The 24411-nt window shown below is 32.4% G+C and overlaps 3 protein-coding genes across 4 annotated transcripts; all 3 read right to left on the bottom strand.

Annotated features, from left to right (window-relative positions):
• Positions 1-880: 880 nt before the first annotated feature.
• On the bottom strand, positions 881-7778 carry LOC146939467 (putative metal-nicotianamine transporter YSL7). 2 transcript variants are annotated; one of them, XM_085757933.1, is made up of 5 exons: positions 7297-7778; positions 6967-7121; positions 6524-6756; positions 6105-6294; positions 881-1981 (listed from the first exon to the last, which is right to left on the bottom strand). In XM_085757933.1, exons 1-5 carry the CDS (start codon positions 7679-7681, stop codon positions 881-883), a joined length of 2064 nt encoding a protein of 687 aa, XP_085614059.1. In that variant the 5' UTR covers positions 7682-7778. The 2 variants fall into 2 exon arrangements, with proteins under 2 accessions (XP_085614059.1, XP_085614060.1); XM_085757934.1 differs by lacking the exons at positions 6105-6294; positions 6524-6756; positions 6967-7121; positions 7297-7778 and adding exons at positions 2264-2453; positions 2683-2915; positions 3126-3269.
• Positions 7779-12807: 5029 nt separating this feature from the next.
• On the bottom strand, positions 12808-16168 carry LOC146939468 (putative metal-nicotianamine transporter YSL7). The gene is made up of 5 exons (XM_085757935.1): positions 15687-16168; positions 15357-15511; positions 14918-15150; positions 14499-14688; positions 12808-14217 (listed from the first exon to the last, which is right to left on the bottom strand). The coding sequence occupies exons 1-5, from the start codon at positions 16069-16071 to the stop codon at positions 13117-13119; spliced, it is 2064 nt and encodes a 687-aa protein (XP_085614061.1). The 5' UTR covers positions 16072-16168; the 3' UTR covers positions 12808-13116.
• Positions 16169-21601: 5433 nt separating this feature from the next.
• LOC146939469 (putative metal-nicotianamine transporter YSL7) lies at positions 21602-23990 on the bottom strand. The gene is made up of 4 exons (XM_085757936.1): positions 23847-23990; positions 23404-23636; positions 22985-23174; positions 21602-22702 (listed from the first exon to the last, which is right to left on the bottom strand). Exons 1-4 carry the CDS (start codon positions 23973-23975, stop codon positions 21602-21604), a joined length of 1653 nt encoding a protein of 550 aa, XP_085614062.1. The 5' UTR covers positions 23976-23990.
• Positions 23991-24411: the final 421 nt, after the last annotated feature.

A 24411-nucleotide genomic window follows, 5' to 3' on the forward strand; every position in this document is an offset into this window, starting at 1 on the left:
CTTTGTTTACAAAAATAAAACTTTAGTTTTCCAAATAGATGGCATTAATTAGTTTTATTGAAAAAGATAAGAGTAATTAACAAAGGGTATAATTGACAAATTGTACCCTTAAAATACCAAAAAGACAGTTAAATAGGAACAAAAATTTCACCGTAAAAAGACATTTAAAAAGGAACGGAGTGAGTATTTTTTAATGACTCTGCTACTACTAAAAATAAAATAGATTTAGTAATTAAATTTAAAAGATATATAATTAGTGTTATATATAAAATTGCCACATATAGTAAAAAAAATTGAAAAGTTTCTGCACAAGTGGCATTTAGGGCTTTGATGTGGCAAATTTGACTCAGCAACATAGAAGGAAGCTTGATCTCCTTCATTTCATCCCATAAATTAGAGTTTCTGGAACTTTATTGAATTGATGAGATCCATGTTTATATGACTATGAATTTGAATGTGTTACCTATGTTTTGTTTTTCACTTTGTTGATACAATTTGCATAATTTTAACACAATTGTAATCGTATCTCATAGAATGTATATCATCAAAACGTTAGTATAAGATATAATCATTACTCAAAAGGTTGAGACCAATTCAAAAGGTATATAATATAACATAGGTTCTTATTTATTTACATAAACATTCATCAAAAGGTAATTCGAAAGATATAAAAGAATACTGGCTAGGTTCTAAATTATATTGTGCCTATGAGCAAGTTGAAGCTTTTTTCTTCTGTGCAGCAGATGGTTGTGAAATGGTTTTAGCTTGTTTCCTCTGAACTGTTGAATGTATGTGAATTGTTTTCCATTGTTTGAATCAGAGAAGCAACAGATTGTGAAGTGGTTGCTGGTTGTTGTGTCTGAGATCCAATAAATCAACTTCAAGATCCTAAGAACTTATCAACCTTAGCATTTGCTGCTCTTGACAAGAATTTCATGCAAATAGGTGGCTGCACTCCAGCAAGAGCAAGAAAAGAGCTAGGAAGGGACCAAATTCCATCTCCACAAATCAAACCGGACGCAACAGCTGATCCAAATGCATCAGCCTTAGCCCTATCAACCTTCTGCCAAATAAACAATATCAAGCTTCCAACACACATATCAATAGCAAAGTAGTTTCCAATGTAAAATGGTATAGCCATAGCCATAGGAAGAGGAATAAAGTTGGCGTATTTCTTTCCGACATAGTCGCGAACAGCATTAATAATTATGGCACCGGCGAAAAACACGCCGCAAAGTATGATGCAGTTTTTAGGCAGAGCTGAGAATCCATCCACACCTAGTATAGCCATGTTTCGATAAACGAGGGCGTTAGGTGCAGGGTATGGTGAACCAGCTTGACCAAGAGTACCGAAAGCGTTGTAGAATAGCCAGAAAACACATGGCGATATAACACATCCCATAGCAGTTCCAATAACTTGGCTCACAAACATGGATTTCGGCGAAGCCATTGTCATGTAACCTGTTTTGAAGTCTTGCATAAGATCAGAAGCTGTTGCAACAATGTTCATCATGACACCACATGCTGCTAAACCGGCTAGGACACCGCCGTTAGACGCACCTGCCCAAGCGCCAATAGCGAAGATGGCTAATTTTCCGTAAGTCGATGCAAGGGACCAGTCCGTTATTCCACAACCATAGGCATTGCAAAAGGCTAGTGCGGGTGCAATGATGTAAATGCAAATGATGTAATACCACTTTAGCTGGTGGAAAATGAAGGGGATGGTAATGGTTGAGATTATTGCAATTGTGACATAGCCTGAAATTGCGAACCATGAAGGGATTTGATCTTTGAGGAACATCTCGGTTCTGCGCTTGTCGTCGAATGAAAGTGTAGGGGAGAGAGGAGCATTTGGATCATCGGATTGTGCTCTTATGTCTTTTTTCTTCCATTGTTTATACAAACCTATAAGAGTTGTGCCAAGAACTTTCAAAAAGTTGTATAGACCATCACCAAGAATCATTGCAATGCATATGAAAACCTGTAGTTTAGAGAGAATACAATTAGAAAACTACCAAAAGAATGCATTATCAACCGGTCACATTGAAAAAGATCTATTGCATCATAGTATTTCCAAATTCCAGTTTTGTACTTGTTTCAATCCAATTAACTGTGTTTTAAGTTGATATTCATTGAGAAACTACTATTTTTCTATATCAATTCCAAAGTATACTTACAAAAAAAGTGGAGTGTTGTCAAAAAAAGTAGATTTTCTCCTACAATTTAAATAAATAAAAAATTGAAATGTAGAAAGAAATCTTACTTTGTAACCTTGAAGACCATGTAAGCTGCTTTGTTTGAGATCAGCAGGGAACCAATCTCCTTTTTTAGCACCAATGAGAGGCCACATGACACCCCATGAAAGAATTCCACCGATCAACAACGAAATATTGATTATATATGGACATATCATCCCAACGCCCACATAGGTAGCAGAAAAATCAAAGTAGAACCTGTTATGTACATTAAATAATAAATGTTAGCTAAAAGAAAAGGAACTAAAATACATATTAATCTATTTTATCACAGCAATATTATCTAAAAAAGTTACAAACTCATCATGCTATGCTATCACCATAATTGAGAACATAGAGGTTTCAGTTTCGGTCGGCTTTTAAGTAAGAGAGTTAATTCCATTTTAAATTCTTTCATTAATTAATAAAATAAAGGCAAGTCACGTACTTGTTTTGATAGGCTTCCAGACCAAATGTGGGGAAGTTTGCAAATCCACAATCATCACTAGCACTGAAAAACCATTGGAAGAAACCCCACAAAAAGCTAAAGGAGAAGAACTTTCCAAGTGCTTTTACTTGCTTCTTTGCTAGTTTGGCACCTTCTGATGTATGGAAACTGTTGATAAGATGAGCTGTTGCGGTACCACTTGGATATGTCAGTTTGAAGTCAACAATCATAATCTGCAACAAGGAAACATCAAATTAAAACTAAATGGCAATAACTAAAAGAGCTTTGAGTCATTCCCATTCCACGTTTTAAAAATCGATTCAAACATCACAGCAGCGACGTTTCCAAGTCATGTTCAATTGTTTTAAATTGATTGAACAAGGACGGGTTAAATTGATTTTATTAAGGTATGACAAAGTAATGATTATTTGATAGTACTGTACCTTTCGGAGTGGAACCACTGAAAAGAGACCAAGAAAGCTAACAACAAATAGAAATGCAATCATCCATCCTAAACCAAGACTCTTAACATCATTGGCAGTGCCAGCTTGTTTTGCAATATTTGGACTCATTCCAAACAAGTAGCTACCAAACCCACATACACAAGCAAGCAAATCAAGTAAAGGATTTGGCAACAACAAATAAGGTCATTGTATCAGATCACTGCAATTAATCTGCAACAAATAATCCCAGTTGTGAGATTCAACTTCATCACGATGAACGTGAACATCACCGACAACATGAGACTCACAAATATTGCCCTAACCGTAACCTGTTTCTGCCACGTAGGAACAGATGTTCCTTCAAACCCTTTTTCACAGAGATCTCCTCAAGTTGTTCATCATTCAACACCGGTGCAACCGCAGCCATGCCGTGGCTTTCGACGTCATAGGGTTCTCGAGACATTCTTTGAAGATAAAAATATGAAAGAAAACTGTGTGTTGTATTTTGATATGGTTAACGTAAAGGATGTTGAGCTGTGGAGAGTTGGAGTGGTTTATAGAGAACGATTTGCTAACATGCAAAAGAGTGAATTAAGTTTGTGTGCTTGACTTGTGATATTACTGGTGTGTCTATATATACAGGATGCTAACATATCTTTAGATTGGTATTTCTGTTAAGAAAATCATGCTTAGTATTTTGAAAGTTTGTTTCTTTACATCTATCGGGAGTACTGTAACAAACTATCTTTTGTCAACAAAAAACAAAAAAACAACTAACGATATCTTTTAGTTGCACTTTTTTGTTACGTTTTTTTTCTTTTAAATTTAAATATCATAAAACAAATCAAACTAATTAAATCAAAGAAAAAAAATATAATTTCTATAATAATGTATTTATTCTATAATCTGCCTATAACAATAAATAAAGGAAATAGAAAGAAAAAAAATGGGCTAATTTTTTCATTATATTTTTAAATTAAGTATGGACTTGCATCTATATTTCGAGTTTAACATTCAAGTAACACAAAAGCATTTCGTGAGAGACATATAGGGCCCGTTTGTCACGGATTAAAATAAAAGTAAAGCATTTCGTGAGAGACATATAGGGCCCGTTTGTTACGGATTAAAATAAAAGTGATTTTCTCTTTTTCTTTTGGCTTAATTGGACATTTGGTCCCTAAATAATTATGCGTTTACATTTTGGTCCCATAAATTGTAAAACTCACATTTTGGTCCCCTTGGTTTTGCTCCGTCAATCAAAAATGCCCTGACTGTTACTTTTAACCCTCAAATGTCTATTGTGGACCAACTTTAATAGTGATCCACCATAGATCCTATTAATTATTCTAATTTAAACCGTTTGATTTTGTTTAAAAGGAGAGCCATTGAATTACGCATTTGTATTTTATCTTACGGTGAGTCAACAACACCTAATTAATTCTCCCTTTCTTCATCTTCTTCCTCATTATTCTCCATCATCTTCATACCATTTTCACTAACATTCATAAAAAAAATTACAGAAAAATATAAAAACCCATAATTTCTTCCTCTCTTTACAAAACATACTCCTCCTCGTGATTCTTCCTTCAAAACACAATCTGCGTAAAGGAATTAGAGGAAAAAAAAGAAGAAGAGGAAACTATGTGTAAGAATATCCAGATCTTGAAAAAACAGGTCCTCAAAACCTCAAAACCGTGAAAGAGAAAAAGAAAAAAAAATTGGAAATTGTGGGTCGTGAAAACCCAGATCCCATTCTTTCTCTAATTTTTCCCCTATTCTTATCTTTTTTTTCCCAATTCTTTCTTCCTCTCACCTCCTCAAAATCCAGATCCAATTTTTTTCCCAATTCTCTCACAACAGTAAAACTAGTGTTAACATCCTTTGATTGGAATGAAATTGAATGAAATGGGTTGTTGTTGTAGTGATGAATCGATGGCTATAGTGATGGTTACAATGATAAAATGAGCTGTTGTTTTTGTAGTGACGAATCAAATTTTGCATTACTCCTGGGTATGAATGTTGTCTGTATGTTGTTTTTTTTTTTATGGAGTTTTTTTATTTTGTTGAATTTTTTTTATTTTGCTGGAGTGTAGTGATGAGATGGTGGTGGTGAATTTTCTTGAAGATTGTTGTAATTTTTGTGTTATGTTATGTTTCTTTGGATTTGTATGTTGGAAGAAAAAAACAATTCTAGAAAAATTGTTTATTGATTGAGGAAGAAGAGAGAAGATGATGAAAAATGAAAAAAAATTAGGTGCTGACAGTTCACTATAGGTATAATGGACATGCAATCAAACAGTTAAAATTATATCAAAAATTTTAGACATTAAAAAACTAACGGATGGGACCATTTTGACCGACGGAGCAAAATCAAGGGGACCAAAATGTGAGTTTTACAATTTATGGGACTAAAATGTAAACGCATAATTATTTAGGGGATGGTAATGGTTGAGATTATTGCAATTGTGACATAGCCTGAAATTGCGAACCATGAAGGGATTTGATCTTTGAGGAACATCTCGGTTCTGCGCTTGTCGTCGAATGAAAGTGTAGGGGAGAGAGGAGCATTTGGATCATCGGATTGTGCTCTTATGTCTTTTTTCTTCCATTGTTTATACAAACCTATAAGAGTTGTGCCAAGAACTTTCAAAAAGTTGTATAGACCATCACCAAGAATCATTGCTATGCATATGAAAACCTGTAGTTTAGAGAGAATACAATTAGAAAACTACCAAAAGAATGCATTATCAACCGGTCACATTGGAAAAGATCTATTGCATCATAGTATTTCCAAATTCCAGTTTTGTACTTGTTTCAATCCAGTTAACTGTGTTTTAAGTTGATATTCATTGAGAAACTACTATTTTTCTATATCATTTCCAAAGTATACATACAAAAAAGTGGAGTGTTGTCAAAAAAAGTAGATTTTCTCCTACAATTTAAATAAATAAAAAATTGAAATGTAGAAAGAAATCTTACTTTGTAACCTTGAAGACCATGTAAGCTGCTTTGTTTGAGATCAGCAGGGAACCAATCTCCTTTTTTAGCACCAATGAGAGGCCACATGACACCCCATGAAAGAATTCCACCGATCAACAACGAAATATTGATTATATATGGACATATCATCCCAACGCCCACATAGGTAGCAGAAAAATCAAAGTAGAACCTGTTATGTACATTAAATAATAAATGTTAGCTAAAAGAAAAGGAACTAAAATACATATTAATCTATTTTATCACAGCAATATTATCTAAAAAAGTTACAAACTCATCATGCTATGCTATCACCATAATTGAGAACATAGAGGTTTCAATTTCGGTCGGCTTTTAAGTAAGAGAGTTAATTCCATTTTAAATTCTTTCATTAATTAATAAAATAAAGGCAAGTCACGTACTTGTTTTGATAGGCTTCCAGACCAAATGTGGGGAAGTTTGCAAATCCACAATCATCACTAGCACTGAAAAACCATTGGAAGAAACCCCACAAAAAGCTAAAGGAGAAGAACTTTCCAAGTGCTTTTACTTGCTTCTTTGCTAGTTTGGCACCTTCTGATGTATGGAAACTGTTGATAAGATGAGCTGTTGCGGTACCACTTGGATATGTCAGTTTGAAGTCAACAATCATAATCTGCAACAAGGAAACATCAAATTAAAACTAAATGGCAATAACTAAAAGAGCTTTGAGTCATTCCCATTCCACGTTTTAAAAATCGATTCAAACATCGCAGCAGCGACGTTTCCAAGTCATGTTCAATTGTTTTAAATTGATTGAACAAGGACAGGTTAAATTGATTTTATTAAGGTATGACAAAGTAATGATTATTTGATAGTACTGTACCTTTCGGAGTGGAACCACTGAAAAGAGACCAAGAAAGCTAACAACAAATAGAAATGCAATCATCCATCCTAAACCAAGACTCTTAACATCATTGGCAGTGCCAGCTTGTTTTGCAATATTTGGACTCATTCCAAACAAGTAGCTACCAAACCCACCTACACAAGCAAGCAAATCAAGTAAAAGATTTGTCAACAACAAATAAGGTCATTGTATCATATCACTGCAATTAATTAACTATTAGAGCATAAACTTGTTCTAAAAACTATTAGGGCATAAAATATTTATTCAACTCAGAGTCAAGTATTAAATTGAAGTGGTTAGAATAGTTACCGCTGAATGCAATTCCACTAGCAGCAACAACACAAGTCTGAATAACAGTATTCTCCTGTCTGGTAAAAGGTTGATTAAGCCAACCAGCTTTCTCAAGCAACTTGGTCCATGTTTTCACAAAGAAAAACCCTAACAACCCAGCAGAAACATTCAACGAAGGAATAATCCCAGTTGTGAGATTCAACTTCATCACGATGAACGTGAACATCACCGACAACATGAGACTCACAAATATTGCCCTAACCGTAACCTGTTTCTGCCACGTAGGAACAGATGTTCCTTCAAACCCTTTTTCCACAGAGATCTCCTCAAGTTGTTCGTCATTCAACACCGGTGCAACCGCAGCCATGCCGTGGCTTTCGACGTCATAGGGTTCTCGAGACATTCTTTGAAGATGAAAAAAATGAAAGAAAACTGTGTGTTGTATTTTGATATGGTTAATGTAAAGGATTTTGAGCTGTGGGGAGTTGAAGTGGTTTCTAGAGAACGATTTGCTAACATGCAAAAGAGTGAATTAAGTTTGTGTGCTTGACTTGTTGTTGTATCACTGGTGTGTATATATACACGATGCTAACATATCTTTAGATTGGTATTTCTGTTAAGAAAATCATGCTTAGTATTTTGAAAGGTTGTTTCCATCGGGAGTACTATAACAAACTATCTTTTGTCAACAAAAAACAAAAAAACAACTAACTATATCTTTTAGTTGCACTTTTTTGTTACGTTATTTTTTTTTTATTTTAAATTTAAATATCATAAAACAAATCAAACTAATTAAATCAAAGAAAAAAAAATATAATTTCTATAATAATGTATTTATTCTATAATCTGCCTATAACAATAAATAAAGGAAATAGAAAGAAAAAAAAATGGGCTAATTTTTTCATTATATTTTAAAATTAAGTATGGACTTGCGTCTACATTTCGAGTTTAACATTCAAGTAACACAAAAGCATTTCATGAGAGACATATAGGGCCCGTTTGTTACGGATTAAAATAAAAGTGATTTTGACATAAAATAATTTAGAGATTATATTTTAGAGATTTTGTGAAAAATCAGAATCTATTTTGCGTTTGTTTACCGTAATAAAAATCACTTTTTTTAAACAAATAATCTAGTTGGAGTGGTTTATAGAGAAGGATTTGCTGACATGCAAAAGAATGAATTAAGTTTGTGTGCTTTACTTGTGTGTATATATACACGATGCTAACATATCTTTTCTGTTAAGAAAATCATGCTTAGTAGTATTCTGAAAGTTTGTTTCTTTAAATCTATCGGGAGTACTATAACAAACTATATTTTATCAACAAAAAAAAAAACTAACTATATGTTTTAGTTTCCCTAAAAAAAAAATGTATGTATTTTGTCCGTCTTTAGCGTAATAAAAAAAGTGGAAAGACATATGTGCCCGTCGTTTTGGTAATTGGTATAATGAAAAAACCATACCAAAGTCTCAATTCCTTTTTCCCTTTATTACTAGAGTCACATCCATCTGTCTTATGTCTTTCTAATCTGTATAAATTATGAATAGTCGTTTTTATAAAACTTTGATTTTGATAGAAACTATTTTTTTTTTTTTTGACAAGTTGATAGAAACTATATGTGAGAGTACTTTTCCATCTTTTCATAATTCAAATATATATTATTTTAAATCAACTTTTGCATTTATTTGATGCTAACTTTTGGGGGTAAAAATCTCAAATTCAAATTTTAAATTACACTATTATGTATATATCATTCAAGACTCTTTTATTCTCTCATAATTCTCTTCTTTCAATTTTCCTCATTTTACTCTAACTTTTTCTTATCTAAATTTTTTTATCTTCTATGTTTTTCTAATATCAATTTTTTCTTCTCTGTTTTACGTGAAAAATGTTATATTTTAAATAAAGAATCACACGGGTAGGGTAAGGAAATGAAATTATTTTCCTCTTACAAAGGTATGAGGATGAAGATCAAGCTTATATTGTTCTTTTTTCATTTGCCTTCATTATTTTTCCATTCATATCAACTTTAACAAATTGTAAATCTTATTTTTTAGCCTTTTAAAGAATGTGGATTCTACGTCAAGCATATCAAACAACATTCATATTTTGCTCTTCCATAATTTTACAATAAATATTAACTTTTAATTTTGCATTAATTTTTGTTTTTTTTTAAATTATTTATAAAATATAATCATCAAAATTTAGAAATGGGAAAAGAAAATTTAGGGGAATCGGAGAAAAAAAAACTTGTCTTCTTTTTTATAGAGAAAATAATGAATATATGTAATATAGGCATCTATAAAAGTAGAATATAAATGAAATAATGAAAAAAGTCATAAACAAGGTAACATTCAACAACTAATTGTTAGGCTTGATAAATGAGACGTAAACAATTATTTTGTGTGTCTTTATTCTATGTTTGGGGTGTACAAACAACAACAACCACAAAAACACCTTTACATTTATAAAGGTCGTGTACAAAGCTATTGAAACAGAAAGAAAGAAAAGAAAAAAAAAGATGACTATTATCACATGGAGAGAGGAAAAAAGAAACATGTATGATTGGTTTAAGTTTTAGTGAGAAAAGTCTTCATAAATAATTAATAACAAAATATCCAAAGAAAATCAAACAAACTCAACAAAGGAGATGACAAAAAAATATCCAAAATAATAGAAACGGTTCCAAATAAATTTACATCATCAAAATTGTTCTAAAACTATAAAAAAATCTTTACAAATTGTGAGAACAACAAAAGGGAGTTGACGTAAAGATCTTCAAAAGATATAAATTTCAAATAAAGTTGAGATCCAAAATCAAAACATTGATTTATTGTTGTTGTTGCTGCTTCATGTGAGAGGGAAGAGGAAGTAACACGATTTGTTGCATAGATTGTAAATAAAAAATTTCCAAAAAAGAGATTATGTACGCATGCAACAAGAGAATGAATCAGTTTCTTATTCAACATGGTTTCCAAAAATGCACAGTTGAATATGGTATGTGTGTTCTGGATCTGAGTGATACTGATATCACTTTGATATGCTTGTACCTTGATAAATATAATTATTGGAAGCAACAAAAATGAGATTGAGAGATTCAAAAGAACAAAGCATTCTGAATTTGAAATGACTTACCTAGGGAAAATTTCTTACTTCCTGGGACACTTATGCACCAGCAATTATATATTTGTGAGTTGCTTGAAAAATTTGACATGATTGATTGTAGTACAGTAAAATTTGACATGATTACTGATTAAAGGGGGTGTATAAGATGATTAATCCATATCATGTTTGTAGTTAGGTACAAAAACAGTTTTAGACTATGGTTAGTTAGTTTCTAATAACTTGTACCACAAGTCAAGTGTATTTAATAAGTTGTAATGTTCGCTTTTAACCAATCAATGAGAAATTGAATTATAACATACTTTTTCTTCTCTCGAACCTCTTCATTCTCTATTATTTATTCTATTCTTTCAAGCAAGCATTCATTCATTTGATTGCTTGCAAAGTAAGAAATCTATTGTTGTGTTAATACTAATAGTATTCAAAAGAAAGAAAGAAAGAAATGCAAATCCAACACTAGAAAACCATAAACAAAGCATCCTCCTAGAATCCTTTGAAAATTCCGTCTAATTTTTTTCCTAGTTTTTTTAATCACCAAAAAATAATTTCGTTCTCAATTCCGGTACTCCATCAAACCTAGATTTGTTATGTTCACTTCATTAGCTTAAGCAAATCACAAATTTTTCCGGACATAACCTCAATTTTTTTCACTCCAACTATGTATTTCACGGCATGACCTAAAGTACAACACTAGCCTGAAAGGTAATCAAGGCTCGGTCTTCATCGTATATTTGCAGAAGCTAAATCTCTACGATATAGATGAAACAAAGGTGAGTGATGAAATTTGACTACTATAGTGTGATGCAAGGGTTTTGATTAGCGATGTATTTACTCTTGATAGGGTTTCAGTTGGGGATGTTCTTTTGAAGATATTTTAAGTTTATTGAAAATGATTTTGATTTGTTTGGGTTAATGAAGGTATTTTTTTTACTTAATTTTTGTTTTTTTTAAAATTTATATTTGAAGACGATGAAGATTAATAGAGTTGTTTGTTTTGGATAGAAAAAAAAATTTGCATGTAAAAAGAATTGTCCATCTAGGCGCTGCCACATCATTAGTGGTCAATGCCACATAGGCCAAGTAGACTCCAAAATGGGGTGGGGGACCAAAACTCATAAAAAATCACAATTGGGGGACCAAAATGTTAGTTCTTATAAATTGAGAGGATTAAAACTTTATTTTTTGGAAAATAAGGTGACCGAAATTGCACATAAGTCAATTTAATTTGTTATTTTTTTTAGTCAATCTGCACATTTCAAGAAATTGAAGCACAATTAAAATACAATGGAGTTTTCATCGCCAAACTTATCATAACTCTGGCTTCTTATACTTGTCTTATTGTTGTCAATCAAGTTAACTAATTCTCTTTATCAAATTCTTACCTTTCCTCTCAACTCTCTATTGTTTAACGTGGTTGTGAGTGTGTGTGATATGCCCCACTGATATCAAGTTAATGAACCTGATAACCTATGAGTAAGTTTGAATCAGGTTTATTTAAGAGATGAAATTGAGTTGGTCCAAAATACATGTAACAATATTTTATTTTATTTTTGGTTTCAAGTGTAACAATACTCTCTCCGTTCCTTTTTAAGTGTCTTTTTAGAAAATTAACACCAAAATAGCAATGTGTATTTTTGCACATTTTCTTCCTACTATACCTTTATTTTAATCCATCAATAAATTCCTATTTTTTGCACACACTTTATTTTTAATAATTGCTACTCATCTTATTTATAGAATTTTAACTCTTCTTAGAACCATTGATTGTAACAAAATTTTGATTAAATTTGAAGATAACAAGAAACAAACTTTGTTTTAAAAAAAAACAAACAAACAAACTTTGTTTACAAAAATAAAACTTTAGTTTTCAAAATAGATAGCATTAGTTAGTTTTATTGAAAAAGATAAGAGTAATTGACAAAGGGTATAATTGACAAATCGTACCCTTAAAATACCAAAAAGAAAGTTAAATAGGAACAAAAATTTCACCCTAAAAAGACACTTAAAAAGGAACGGAATATTTTTTAATGACTCTGCTACTACTAAAAATAAAATAGATTTAGTAATTAAATTTAAAAGATATATAATTAGTGTTATATATAAAATTGCCACATAGTAGAAAAAATTGATAAGTTTCTGCACAAGTGGCATTTAGGGCTTTGATGTGGCAAATTTGACTCAGCAACATAAAAGGAAGCTTGATCTCCTTCATTTCATCCCAAAAATTAGAGTTTCTGGAACTTTATTGAATTGATGAGATCAATGTTTATATGATTATGAATTTGAATGTGTTACCTATGTTTTGTTTTTCACTTTGTTGATACAATTTGCATAATTTTCACACAATTGTAATCGTATCTCATAGAATGTATATCATCAAAACGTTAGTATAAGATATAATCATTACTCAAAAGGTTGAGACCAATTCAAAAGGTATATAATATAACATAGGTTCTTATTTATTTACATAAACATTCATCAAAAGGTAATTCGAAAGATATAAAAGAATACTAGCTAGGTTCTAAATTATATTGTGCCTATGAGCAAGTTGAAGCTTTTTTCTTCTGTGCAGCAGATGGTTGTGAAATGGTTTTAGCTTGTTTCCTCTGAACTGTTGAATGTATGTGAATTGTTTTCCATTGTTTGAATCAGAGAAGCAACAGATTGTGAAGTGGTTGCTGGTTGTTGTGTCTGAGATCCAATAAGTCAACTTCAAGATCCTAAGAACTTATCAACCTTAGCATTTGCTGCTCTTGACAAGAATTTCATGCAAATAGGTGGCTGCACTCCAGCAAGAGCAAGAAAAGAGCTAGGAAGGGACCAAATTCCATCTCCACAAATCAAACCGGACGCAACAGCTGATCCAAATGCATCAGCCTTAGCCCTATCAACCTTCTGCCAAATAAACAATATCAAGCTTCCAACACACATATCAATAGCAAAGTAGTTTCCAATGTAAAATGGTATAGCCATAGCCATAGGAAGAGGAATAAAGTTGGCGTATTTCTTTCCGACATAGTCGCGAACAGCATTAATAATTATGGCACCGGCGAAAAACACGCCGCAAAGTATGATGCAGTTTTTAGGCAGAGCTGAGAATCCGTCCACACCTAGTATAGCCATGTTTCGATAAACGAGGGCGTTAGGTGCAGGGTATGGTGAACCAGCTTGACCAAGAGTACCGAAAGCGTTGTAGAATAGCCAGAAAACACATGGCGATATAACACATCCAATAGCAGTTCCAATAACTTGGCTCACAAACATGGATTTCGGCGAAGCCATTGTCATGTAACCTGTTTTGAAGTCTTGCATAAGATCAGAAGCTGTTGCAACAATGTTCATCATGACACCACATGCTGCTAAACCGGCTAGGACACCGCCGTTAGACGCACCTGCCCAAGCACCAATAGCGAAGATGGCTAATTTTCCGTAAGTCGATGCAAGGGACCAGTCCGTTATTCCACAACCATAGGCATTGCAAAAGGCTAGTGCGGGTGCAATGATGTAAATGCAAATGATGTAATACCACTTTAGCTGGTGGAAAATGAAGGGGATGGTAATGGTTGAGATTATTGCAATTGTGACATAGCCTGAAATTGCGAACCATGAAGGGATTTGATCTTTGAGGAACATCTCGGTTCTGCGCTTGTCGTCGAATGAAAGTGTAGGGGAGAGAGGAGCATTTGGATCATCGGATTGTGCTCTTATGTCTTTTTTCTTCCATTGTTTATACAAACCTATAAGAGTTGTGCCAAGAACTTTCAAAAAGTTGTATAGACCATCACCAAGAATCATTGCTATGCATATGAAAACCTGTAGTTTAGAGAGAATACAATTAGAAAACTACCAAAAGAATGCATTATCAACCGGTCACATTGGAAAAGATCTATTGCATCATAGTATTTCCAAATTCCAGTTTTGTACTTGTTTCAATCCAATTAACTGTGTTTTGAGTTGATATTCATTGAGAAACTACTATTTTTCTATATCATTTCCAAAGTATACTTACAAAAAAGTGGAGTGTTGTCAAAAAAAGTAGATTTTCTCCTACAATTTAAATAAATAAAAAATTGAAATGTAGAAAGAAATCTTACTTTGTAACCTTGAAGACCATGTAAGCTGCTTTGTTTGAGATCAGCAGGGAACCAATCTCCTTTTTTAGCACCAATGAGAGGCCACATGACACCCCATGAAAGAATTCCACCGATCAACAACGAAATATTGATTATATATGGACATATCATCCCAACGCCCACATAGGTAGCAGAAAAATCAAAGTAGAACCTGTTATGTACATTAAATAATAAATGTTAGCTAAAAGAAAAGGAACTAAAATACATATTAATCTATTTTATCACAGCAATATTATCTAAAAAAGTTACAAACTCATCATGCTATGCTATCACCATAATTGAGAACATAGAGGTTTCAATTTCGGTCGGCTTTTAAGTAAGAGAGTTAATTCCATTTTAAATTCTTTCATTAATTAATAAAATAAAGGCAAGTCACGTACTTGTTTTGATAGGCTTCCAGACCAAATGTGGGGAAGTTTGCAAATCCACAATCATCACTAGCACTGAAAAACCATTGGAAGAAACCCCACAAAAAGCTAAAGGAGAAGAACTTTCCAAGTGCTTTTACTTGCTTCTTTGCTAGTTTGGCACCTTCTGATGTATGGAAACTGTTGATAAGATGAGCTGTTGCGGTACCACTTGGATATGTCAGTTTGAAGTCAACAATCATAATCTGCAACAAGGAAACATCAAATTAAAACTAAATGGCAATAACTAAAAGAGCTTTGAGTCATTCCCATTCCACGTAAAATCGATTCAAACATCGCAGCAGCGACGTTTCCAAGTCATGTTCAATTGTTTTAAATTGATTGAACAAGGACAGGTTAAATTGATTTTATTAAGGTATGACAAAGTAATGATTATTTGATAGTACTGTACCTTTCGGAGTGGAACCACTGAAAAGAGACCAAGAAAGCTAACAACAAATAGAAATGCAAGCATCCATCCTAAACCAAGACTCTTAACATCATTGGCAGTGCCAGCTTGTTTTGCAATATTTGGACTCATTCCAAACAAGTAGCTACCAAACCCACCTACACAAGCAAGCAAATCAAGTAAAAGATTTGTCAACAACAAATAAGGTCATTGTATCATATCACTGCAATTAATTAACTATTAGAGCATAAACTTGTTCTAAAAACTATTAGGGCATAAAATATTTATTCAACTCAGAGTCAAGTATTAAATTGAAGTGGTTAGAATAGTTACCGCTGAATGCAATTCCACTAGCAGCAACAACACAAGTCTGAATAACAGTATTCTCCTGTCTGGTAAAAGGTTGATTAAGCCAACCAGCTTTCTCAAGCAACTTGGTCCATGTTTTCACAAAGAAAAACCCTAACAACCCAGCAGAAACATTCAACGAAGGAATAATCCCAGTTGTGAGATTCAACTTCATCACGATGAACGTGAACATCACCGACAACATGAGACTCACAAATATTGCCCTAACCGTAACCTGTTTCTGCCACGTAGGAACAGATGTTCCTTCAAACCCTTTTTCCACAGAGATCTCCTCAAGTTGTTCGTCATTCAACACCGGTGCAACCGCAGCCATGCCGTGGCTTTCGACGTCATAGGGTTCTCGAGACATTCTTTGAAGATGAAAAAAATGAAAGAAAACTGTGTGTTGTATTTTGATATGGTTAATGTAAAGGATTTTGAGCTGTGGGGAGTTGAAGTGGTTTCTAGAGAACGATTTGCTAACATGCAAAAGAGTGAATTAAGTTTGTGTGCTTGACTTGTTGTTGTATCACTGGTGTGTATATATACACGATGCTAACATATCTTTAGATTGGTATTTCTGTTAAGAAAATCATGCTTAGTATTTTGAAAGGTTGTTTCTTTAAATCCATCGGGAGTACTATAACAAACTATCTTTTGTCAACAAAAAACAAAAAAACAACTAACTATATCTTTTAGTTGCACTTTTTTGTTACGTTATTTTTTTTTTATTTTAAATTTAAATATCATAAAACAAATCAAACTAATTAAATCAAAGAAAAAAAAATATAATTTCTATAATAATGTATTTATTCTATAATCTGCCTATAACAATAAATAAAGGAAATAGAAAGAAAAAAAAATGGGCTAATTTTTTCATTATATTTTAAAATTAAGTATGGACTTGCGTCTACATTTCGAGTTTAACATTCAAGTAACACAAAAGCATTTCATGAGAGACATATAGGGCCCGTTTGTTACGGATTAAAATAAAAGTGATTTTGACATAAAATAATTTAGAGATTATATTTTAGAGATTTTGTGAAAAATCAGAATCTATTTTGCGTTTGTTTACCGTAATAAAAATCACTTTTTTTAAACAAATAATCTAGTTGGAGTGGTTTATAGAGAAGGATTTGCTGACATGCAAAAGAATGAATTAAGTTTGTGTGCTTTACTTGTGTGTATATATACACGATGCTAACATATCTTTAGATTGGTATTTCTGTTAAGAAAATCATGCTTAGTAGTATTCTGAAAGTTTGTTTCTTTAAATCTATCGGGAGTACTATAACAAACTATATTTTATCAACAAAAAAAAAAAAAAAAACTAACTATATGTTTTAGTTTCCCTCAAAAAAAAATGTATGTTTTTTGTCCGTCTTTAGCGTAATAAAAAAAGTGGAAAGACATATGTGCCCGTCGTTTTGGTAATTGGTATAATGAAAAAACCATACCAAAGTCTCAATTCCTTTTTCCCTTTATTACTAGAGTCACATCCATCTGTCTTATGTCTTTCTAATCTGTAGAAATTATGAATAGTCGTTTTTATAAAACTTTGATTTTGATAGAAACTATTTTTTTTTTTTGACAAGTTGATAGAAACTATATGTGAGAGTACTTTTCCATCTTTTCATAATTCAAATATATATTATTTTAAATCAACTTTTGCATTTATTTGATGCTAACTTTTGGGGGTAAAAATCTCAAATTCAAATTTTAAATTACACTATTATGTATATATCATTCAAGACTCTTTTATTCTCTCATAATTCTCTTCTTTCAATTTTCCTCATTTTACTCTAACTTTTTCTTATCTAAATTTTTTTATCTTCTATGTTTTTCTAATATCAATTTTTTCTTCTCTGTTTTACGTGAAAAATGTTATATTTTAAATAAAGAATCACACGGGTAGGGTAAGGAAATGAAATTATTTTCCTCTTACAAAGGTATGAGGATGAAGATCAAGCTTATATTGTTCTTTTTTCATTTGCCTTCATTATTTTTCCATTCATATCAACTTTAACAAATTGTAAATCTTATTTTTTAGCCTTTTAAAGAATGTGGATTCTACGTCAAGCATATCAAACAACATTCATATTTTGCTCTTCCATAATTTTACAATAAATATTAACTTTTAATTTTGCATTAATTTTTGTTTTTTTTAAATTATTTATAAAATATAATCATCAAAATTTAGAAATGGGAAAAGAAAATTTAGGGGAATCGGAGAAAAAAAAAATTGTCTTCTTTTTTATAGAGAAAATAATGAATATATGTAATATAGGCATCTATAAAAGTAGAATATAAATGAAATAATGAAAAAAGTCATAAACAAGGTAACATTCAACAACTAATTGTTAGGCTTGATAAATGAGACGTAAACAATTATTTTGTGTGTCTTTATTCTATGTTTGGGGTGTACAAACAACAACAACCACAAAAACACCTTTACATTTATAAAGGTCGTGTACAAAGCTATTGAAACAGAAAGAAAGAAAAGAAAAAAAAAAGATGACTATTATCACATGGAGAGAGGAAAAAAGAAACATGTATGATTGGTTTAAGTTTTAGTGAGAAAAGTCTTCATAAATAATTAATAACAAAATATCCAAAGAAAATCAAACAAACTCAACAAAGGAGATGACAAAAAAATATCCAAAATAATAGAAACGGTTCCAAATAAATTTACATCATCAAAATTGTTCTAAAACTATAAAAAATCTTTACAAATTGTGAGAACAACAAAAGGGAGTTGACGTAAAGATCTTCAAAAGATATAAATTTCAAATAAAGTTGAGATCCAAAATCAAAACATTGATTTATTGTTGTTGTTGCTGCTTCATGTGAGAGGGAAGAGGAAGTAACACGATTTGTTGCATAGATTGTAAATAAAAAATTTCCAAAAAAGAGATTATGTACGCATGCAACAAGAGAATAAATCAGTTTCTTATTCAACATGGTTTCCAAAAATGCACAGTTGAATATGGTATGTGTGTTCTGGATCTGAGTGATACTGATATCACTTTGATATGCTTGTACCTTGATAAATATAATTATTGGAAGCAACAAAAATGAGATTGAGAAATTCAAAAGAACAAAGCATTCTGAATTTGAAATGACTTACCTAGGGAAAATTTCTTACTTCCTGGGACACTTATGCACCAGCAATTATATATTTGTGAGTTGCTTGAAAAATTTGACATGATTGATTGCAGTACAGTAAAATTTGACATGATTACTGATTAAAGGGGGTGTATAAGATGATTAATCCATATCATGTTTGTAGTTAGGTACAAAAACAGTTTTAGACTATGGTTAGTTAGTTTCTAATAACTTGTACCACAAGTCAAGTGTATTTAATAAGTTGTAATGTTCGCTTTTAACCAATCAATGAGAAATTGAATTATAACATACTTTTTCTTCTCTCGAACCTCTTCATTCTCTATTATTTATTCTATTCTTTCAAGCAAGCATTCATTCATTTGATTGCTTGCAAAGTAAGAAATCTATTGTTGTGTTAATACTAATAGTATTCAAAAGAAAGAAAGAAAGAAATGCAAATCCAACACTAGAAAACCATAAACAAAGCATCCTCCTAGAATCCTTTGAAAATTCCGTCTAATTTTTTTCCTAGTTTTTTTAATCACCAAAAAATAATTTCGTTCTCAATTCCGGTACTCCATCAAACCTAGATTTGTTATGTTCACTTCATTAGCTTAAGCAAATCACAAATTTTTCCGGACATAACCTCAATTTTTTTCACTCCAACTATGTATTTCACGGCATGACCTAAAGTACAACACTAGCCTGAAAGGCAATCAAAGCTCGGTCTTCATCGTATATTTGCAGAAGCTAAATCTCTACGATATAGATGAAACAAAGGTGAGTGATGAAATTTGACTACTATAGTGTGATGCAAGGGTTTTGATTAGCGATGTATTTACTCTTGATAGGGTTTCAGTTGGGGATGTTGATTTTTCTTTTGAAGATATTTTAAGTTTATTGAAAATGATTTTGATTTGTTTGGGTTAATGAAGGTATTTTTTTTACTTAATTTTTGTTTTTTTTAAAATTTCTTGATTTATATTTGAAGACGATGAAGATTAATAGAGTTGTTTGTTTTGGATAGAAAAAAAAAATTGCATGTAAAAAGAATTGTCCATCTAGGCGCTGCCACATCATTAGTGGTCAATGCCACATAGGCCAAGTAGACTCCAAAATGGGGTGGGGGACCAAAACTCATAAAAAATCACAATTGGGGGACCAAAATGTTAGTTCTTATAAATTGAGAGGATTAAAACTTTATTTTTTGGAAAATAAGGTGACCGAAATTGCACATAAGTCAATTTAATTTGTTATTTTTTTTAGTCAATCTGCACATTTCAAGAAATTGAAGCACAATTAAAATACAATGGAGTTTTCATCGCCAAACTTATCATAACTCTGGCTTCTTATACTTGTCTTATTGTTGTCAATCAAGTTAACTAATTCTCTTTATCAAATTCTTACCTTTCCTCTCAACTCTCTATTGTTTAACGTGGTTGTGAGTGTGTGTGATATGCCCCACTGATATCAAGTTAATGAACCTGATAACCTATGAGTAAGTTTGAATCAGGTTTATTTAAGAGATGAAATTGAGTTGGTCCAAAATACATGTAACAATATTTTATTTTATTTTTGGTTTCAAGTGTAACAATACTCTCTCCGTTCCTTTTTAAGTGTCTTTTTAGAAAATTAACACCAAAATAGCAATGTGTATTTTTGCACATTTTCTTCCTACTATACCCTTATTTTAATCCATCAATAAATTCCTATTTTTTGCACACACTTTATTTTTAATAATTGCTACTCATCTTATTTATAGAATTTTAACTTTCTTAGAACCATTGATTGTAACAAAATTTTGATTAAATTTGAAGATAACAAGAAACAAACTTTGTTTTAAAAAAAAAACAAACAAACAAACTTTGTTTACAAAAATAAAACTTTAGTTTTCAAAATAGATGGCATTAGTTAGTTTTATTGAAAAAGATAAGAGTAATTGACAAAGGGTATAATTGACAAATCGTACCCTTAAAATACCAAAAAGAAAGTTAAATAGGAACAAAAATTTCACCCTAAAAAGACACTTAAAAAGGAACGGAATATTTTTTAATGACTCTGCTACTACGTACTAAAAATAAAATAGATTTAGTAATTAAATTTAAAAGATATATAATTAGTGTTATATATAAAATTGCCACATAGTAGAAAAAATTGATAAGTTTCTGCACAAGTGGCATTTAGGGCTTTGATGTGGCAAATTTGACTCAGCAACATAAAAGGAAGCTTGATCTCCTTCATTTCATCCCAAAAATTAGAGTTTCTGGAACTTTATTGAATTGATGAGATCAATGTTTATATGATTATGAATTTGAATGTGTTACCTATGTTTTGTTTTTCACTTTGTTGATACAATTTGCATAATTTTCACACAATTGTAATCGTATCTCATAGAATGTATATCATCAAAACGTTAGTATAAGATATAATTGTAATCGTATCTCATTGAATGTATATCATCAAAACGTTAGTATAAGATATAATCATTACTCAAAAGGTTGAGACCAATTCAAAAGGTATATAATATAACATAGGTTCTTATTTATTTACATAAACATTCATCAAAAGGTAATTCGAAAGATATAAAAGAATACTAGCTAGGTTCTAAATTATATTGTGCCTATGAGCAAGTTGAAGCTTTTTTCTTCTGTGCAGCAGATGGTTGTGAAATGGTTTTAGCTTGTTTCCTCTGAACTGTTGAATGTATGTGAATTGTTTTCCATTGTTTGAATCAGAGAAGCAACAGATTGTAAAGTGGTTGCTGGTTGTTGTGTCTGAGATCCAATAAGTCAACTTCAAGATCCTAAGAACTTATCAACCTTAGCATTTGCTGCTCTTGACAAGAATTTCATGCAAATAGGTGGCTGCACTCCAGCAAGAGCAAGAAAAGAGCTAGGAAGTGACCAAATTCCATCTCCACAAATCAAACCGGACGCAACAGCTGATCCAAATGCATCAACCTTAGCCCTATCAACCTTTTGCCAAATAAACAATATCAAGCTTCCAACACACATATCAATAGCAAAGTAGCTTCCAATGTAAAATGGTATAGCCATAGCCATAGGAACAGGAATATAGTTGGCGTATTTCTTTCCGACATAGTCGCGAACACCATTAATAATCATGGCACCGGCGAAAAACACGCCGCAAAGTATGATGCAGTTTTTCGGCAGAGCTGAGAATCCGTCCACACCTAGTATAGCCATGTTTCGATAAACGAGGGCGTTAGGTGCAGGGTATGGTGAACCAGGTTGACCAAGAGTACCGAAAGCGTTGTAGAATAGCCAGAAAACACATGGCGATATAACACATCCCATAGCAGTTCCAATAACTTGGCTCACAAACATGGATTTCGGCGAAGCCATTGTCATGTAACCTGTTTTGAAGTCTTGCATAAGATCAGAAGCTGTTGCAACAATGTTCATCATGACACCACATGCTGCTAAACCGGCTAGGACACCGCCGTTAGACGCACCTGCCCAAGCACCAATAGCGAAGATGGCTAATTTTCCGTAAGTCGATGCAAGGGACCAGTCCGTTAGTCCACAACCATAGGCATTGCAAAAGGCTAGTGCGGGTGCAATGATGTAAATGCAAATGATGTAATACCACTTTAGCTGGTGGAAAATGAAGGGGATGGTAATGGTTGAGATTATTGCAATTGTGACATAGCCTGAAATTGCGAACCATGAAGGGATTTGATCTTTGAGGAACATCTCGGTTCTGCGCTTGTCGTCGAATGAAAGTGTAGGGGAGAGAGGAGCATTTGGATCATCGGATTGTGCTCTTATGTCTTTTTTCTTCCATTGTTTATACAAACCTATAAGAGTTGTGCCAAGAACTTTCAAAAAGTTGTATAGACCATCACCAAGAATCATTGCAATGCATATGAAAACCTGTAGTTTAGAGAGAATACAATTAGAAAACTACCAAAAGAATGCATTATCAACCGGTCACATTGAAAAAGATCTATTGCATCATAGTATTTCCAAATTCCAGTTTTGTACTTGTTTCAATCCAATTAACTGTGTTTTAAGTTGATATTCATTGAGAAACTACTATTTTTCTATATCAATTCCAAAGTATACTTACAAAAAAAGTGGAGTGTTGTCAAAAAAAGTAGATTTTCTCCTACAATTTAAATAAATAAAAAATTGAAATGTAGAAAGAAATCTTACTTTGTAACCTTGAAGACCATGTAAGCTGCTTTGTTTGAGATCAGCAGGGAACCAATCTCCTTTTTTAGCACCAATGAGAGGCCACATGACACCCCATGAAAGAATTCCACCGATCAACAACGAAATATTGATTATATATGGACATATCATCCCAACGCCCACATAGGTAGCAGAAAAATCAAAGTAGAACCTGTTATGTACATTAAATAATAAATGTTAGCTAAAAGAAAAGGAACTAAAATACATATTAATCTATTTTATCACAGCAATATTATCTAAAAAAGTTACAAACTCATCATGCTATGCTATCACCATAATTGAGAACATAGAGGTTTCAGTTTCGGTCGGCTTTTAAGTAAGAGAGTTAATTCCATTTTAAATTCTTTCATTAATTAATAAAATAAAGGCAAGTCACGTACTTGTTTTGATAGGCTTCCAGACCAAATGTGGGGAAGTTTGCAAATCCACAATCATCACTAGCACTGAAAAACCATTGGAAGAAACCCCACAAAAAGCTAAAGGAGAAGAACTTTCCAAGTGCTTTTACTTGCTTCTTTGCTAGTTTGGCACCTTCTGATGTATGGAAACTGTTGATAAGATGAGCTGTTGCGGTACCACTTGGATATGTCAGTTTGAAGTCAACAATCATAATCTGCAACAAGGAAACATCAAATTAAAACTAAATGGCAATAACTAAAAGAGCTTTGAGTCATTCCCATTCCACGTTTTAAAAATCGATTCAAACATCACAGCAGCGACGTTTCCAAGTCATGTTCAATTGTTTTAAATTGATTGAACAAGGACGGGTTAAATTGATTTTATTAAGGTATGACAAAGTAATGATTATTTGATAGTACTGTACCTTTCGGAGTGGAACCACTGAAAAGAGACCAAGAAAGCTAACAACAAATAGAAATGCAATCATCCATCCTAAACCAAGACTCTTAACATCATTGGCAGTGCCAGCTTGTTTTGCAATATTTGGACTCATTCCAAACAAGTAGCTACCAAACCCACATACACAAGCAAGCAAATCAAGTAAAGGATTTGGCAACAACAAATAAGGTCATTGTATCAGATCACTGCAATTAATCTGCAACAAATAATCCCAGTTGTGAGATTCAACTTCATCACGATGAACGTGAACATCACCGACAACATGAGACTCACAAATATTGCCCTAACCGTAACCTGTTTCTGCCACGTAGGAACAGATGTTCCTTCAAACCCTTTTTCACAGAGATCTCCTCAAGTTGTTCATCATTCAACACCGGTGCAACCGCAGCCATGCCGTGGCTTTCGACGTCATAGGGTTCTCGAGACATTCTTTGAAGATAAAAATATGAAAGAAAACTGTGTGTTGTATTTTGATATGGTTAACGTAAAGGATGTTGAGCTGTGGAGAGTTGGAGTGGTTTATAGAGAAC

The sequence above is a fragment of the Medicago sativa genome, chromosome 3 (genome assembly GCF_051527215.1).
Source record: "Medicago sativa cultivar Bolivia chromosome 3, Bolivia_mono, whole genome shotgun sequence".
In the NCBI taxonomy this organism is placed as follows: domain Eukaryota; kingdom Viridiplantae; phylum Streptophyta; class Magnoliopsida; order Fabales; family Fabaceae; genus Medicago; species Medicago sativa.

Bases quoted from the DNA above. Each gene is read 5' to 3' on its own strand.
- LOC146939467 (XM_085757933.1), bottom strand. From the start codon at position 7,681: ATGTCTCGAGAACCCTATGACGTCGAAAGCCACGGCATGGCTGCGGTT. The intron at 7,122-7,296 runs GTAACTATTCTA...TTGCTTGTGTAG, and splicing joins TAGTGGAATTGCATTCAGCG to GTGGGTTTGGTAGCTACTTG. The intron at 6,757-6,966 runs GTACAGTACTAT...TCCTTGTTGCAG, and splicing joins CAGTGGTTCCACTCCGAAAG to ATTATGATTGTTGACTTCAA.
- LOC146939468 (XM_085757935.1), bottom strand. From the start codon at position 16,071: ATGTCTCGAGAACCCTATGACGTCGAAAGCCACGGCATGGCTGCGGTT. The intron at 15,512-15,686 runs GTAACTATTCTA...TTGCTTGTGTAG, and splicing joins TAGTGGAATTGCATTCAGCG to GTGGGTTTGGTAGCTACTTG. The intron at 14,218-14,498 runs GTAAGATTTCTT...TCTAAACTACAG, and splicing joins ATGGTCTTCAAGGTTACAAA to GTTTTCATATGCATAGCAAT.
- LOC146939469 (XM_085757936.1), bottom strand. From the start codon at position 23,975: ATGAGTCCAAATATTGCAAAACAAGCTGGCACTGCCAATGATGTTAAG. The intron at 23,175-23,403 runs GTACGTGACTTG...TGTACATAACAG, and splicing joins CTGGAAGCCTATCAAAACAA to GTTCTACTTTGATTTTTCTG. The intron at 22,703-22,984 runs GTAAGATTTCTT...TCTAAACTACAG, and splicing joins ATGGTCTTCAAGGTTACAAA to GTTTTCATATGCATTGCAAT.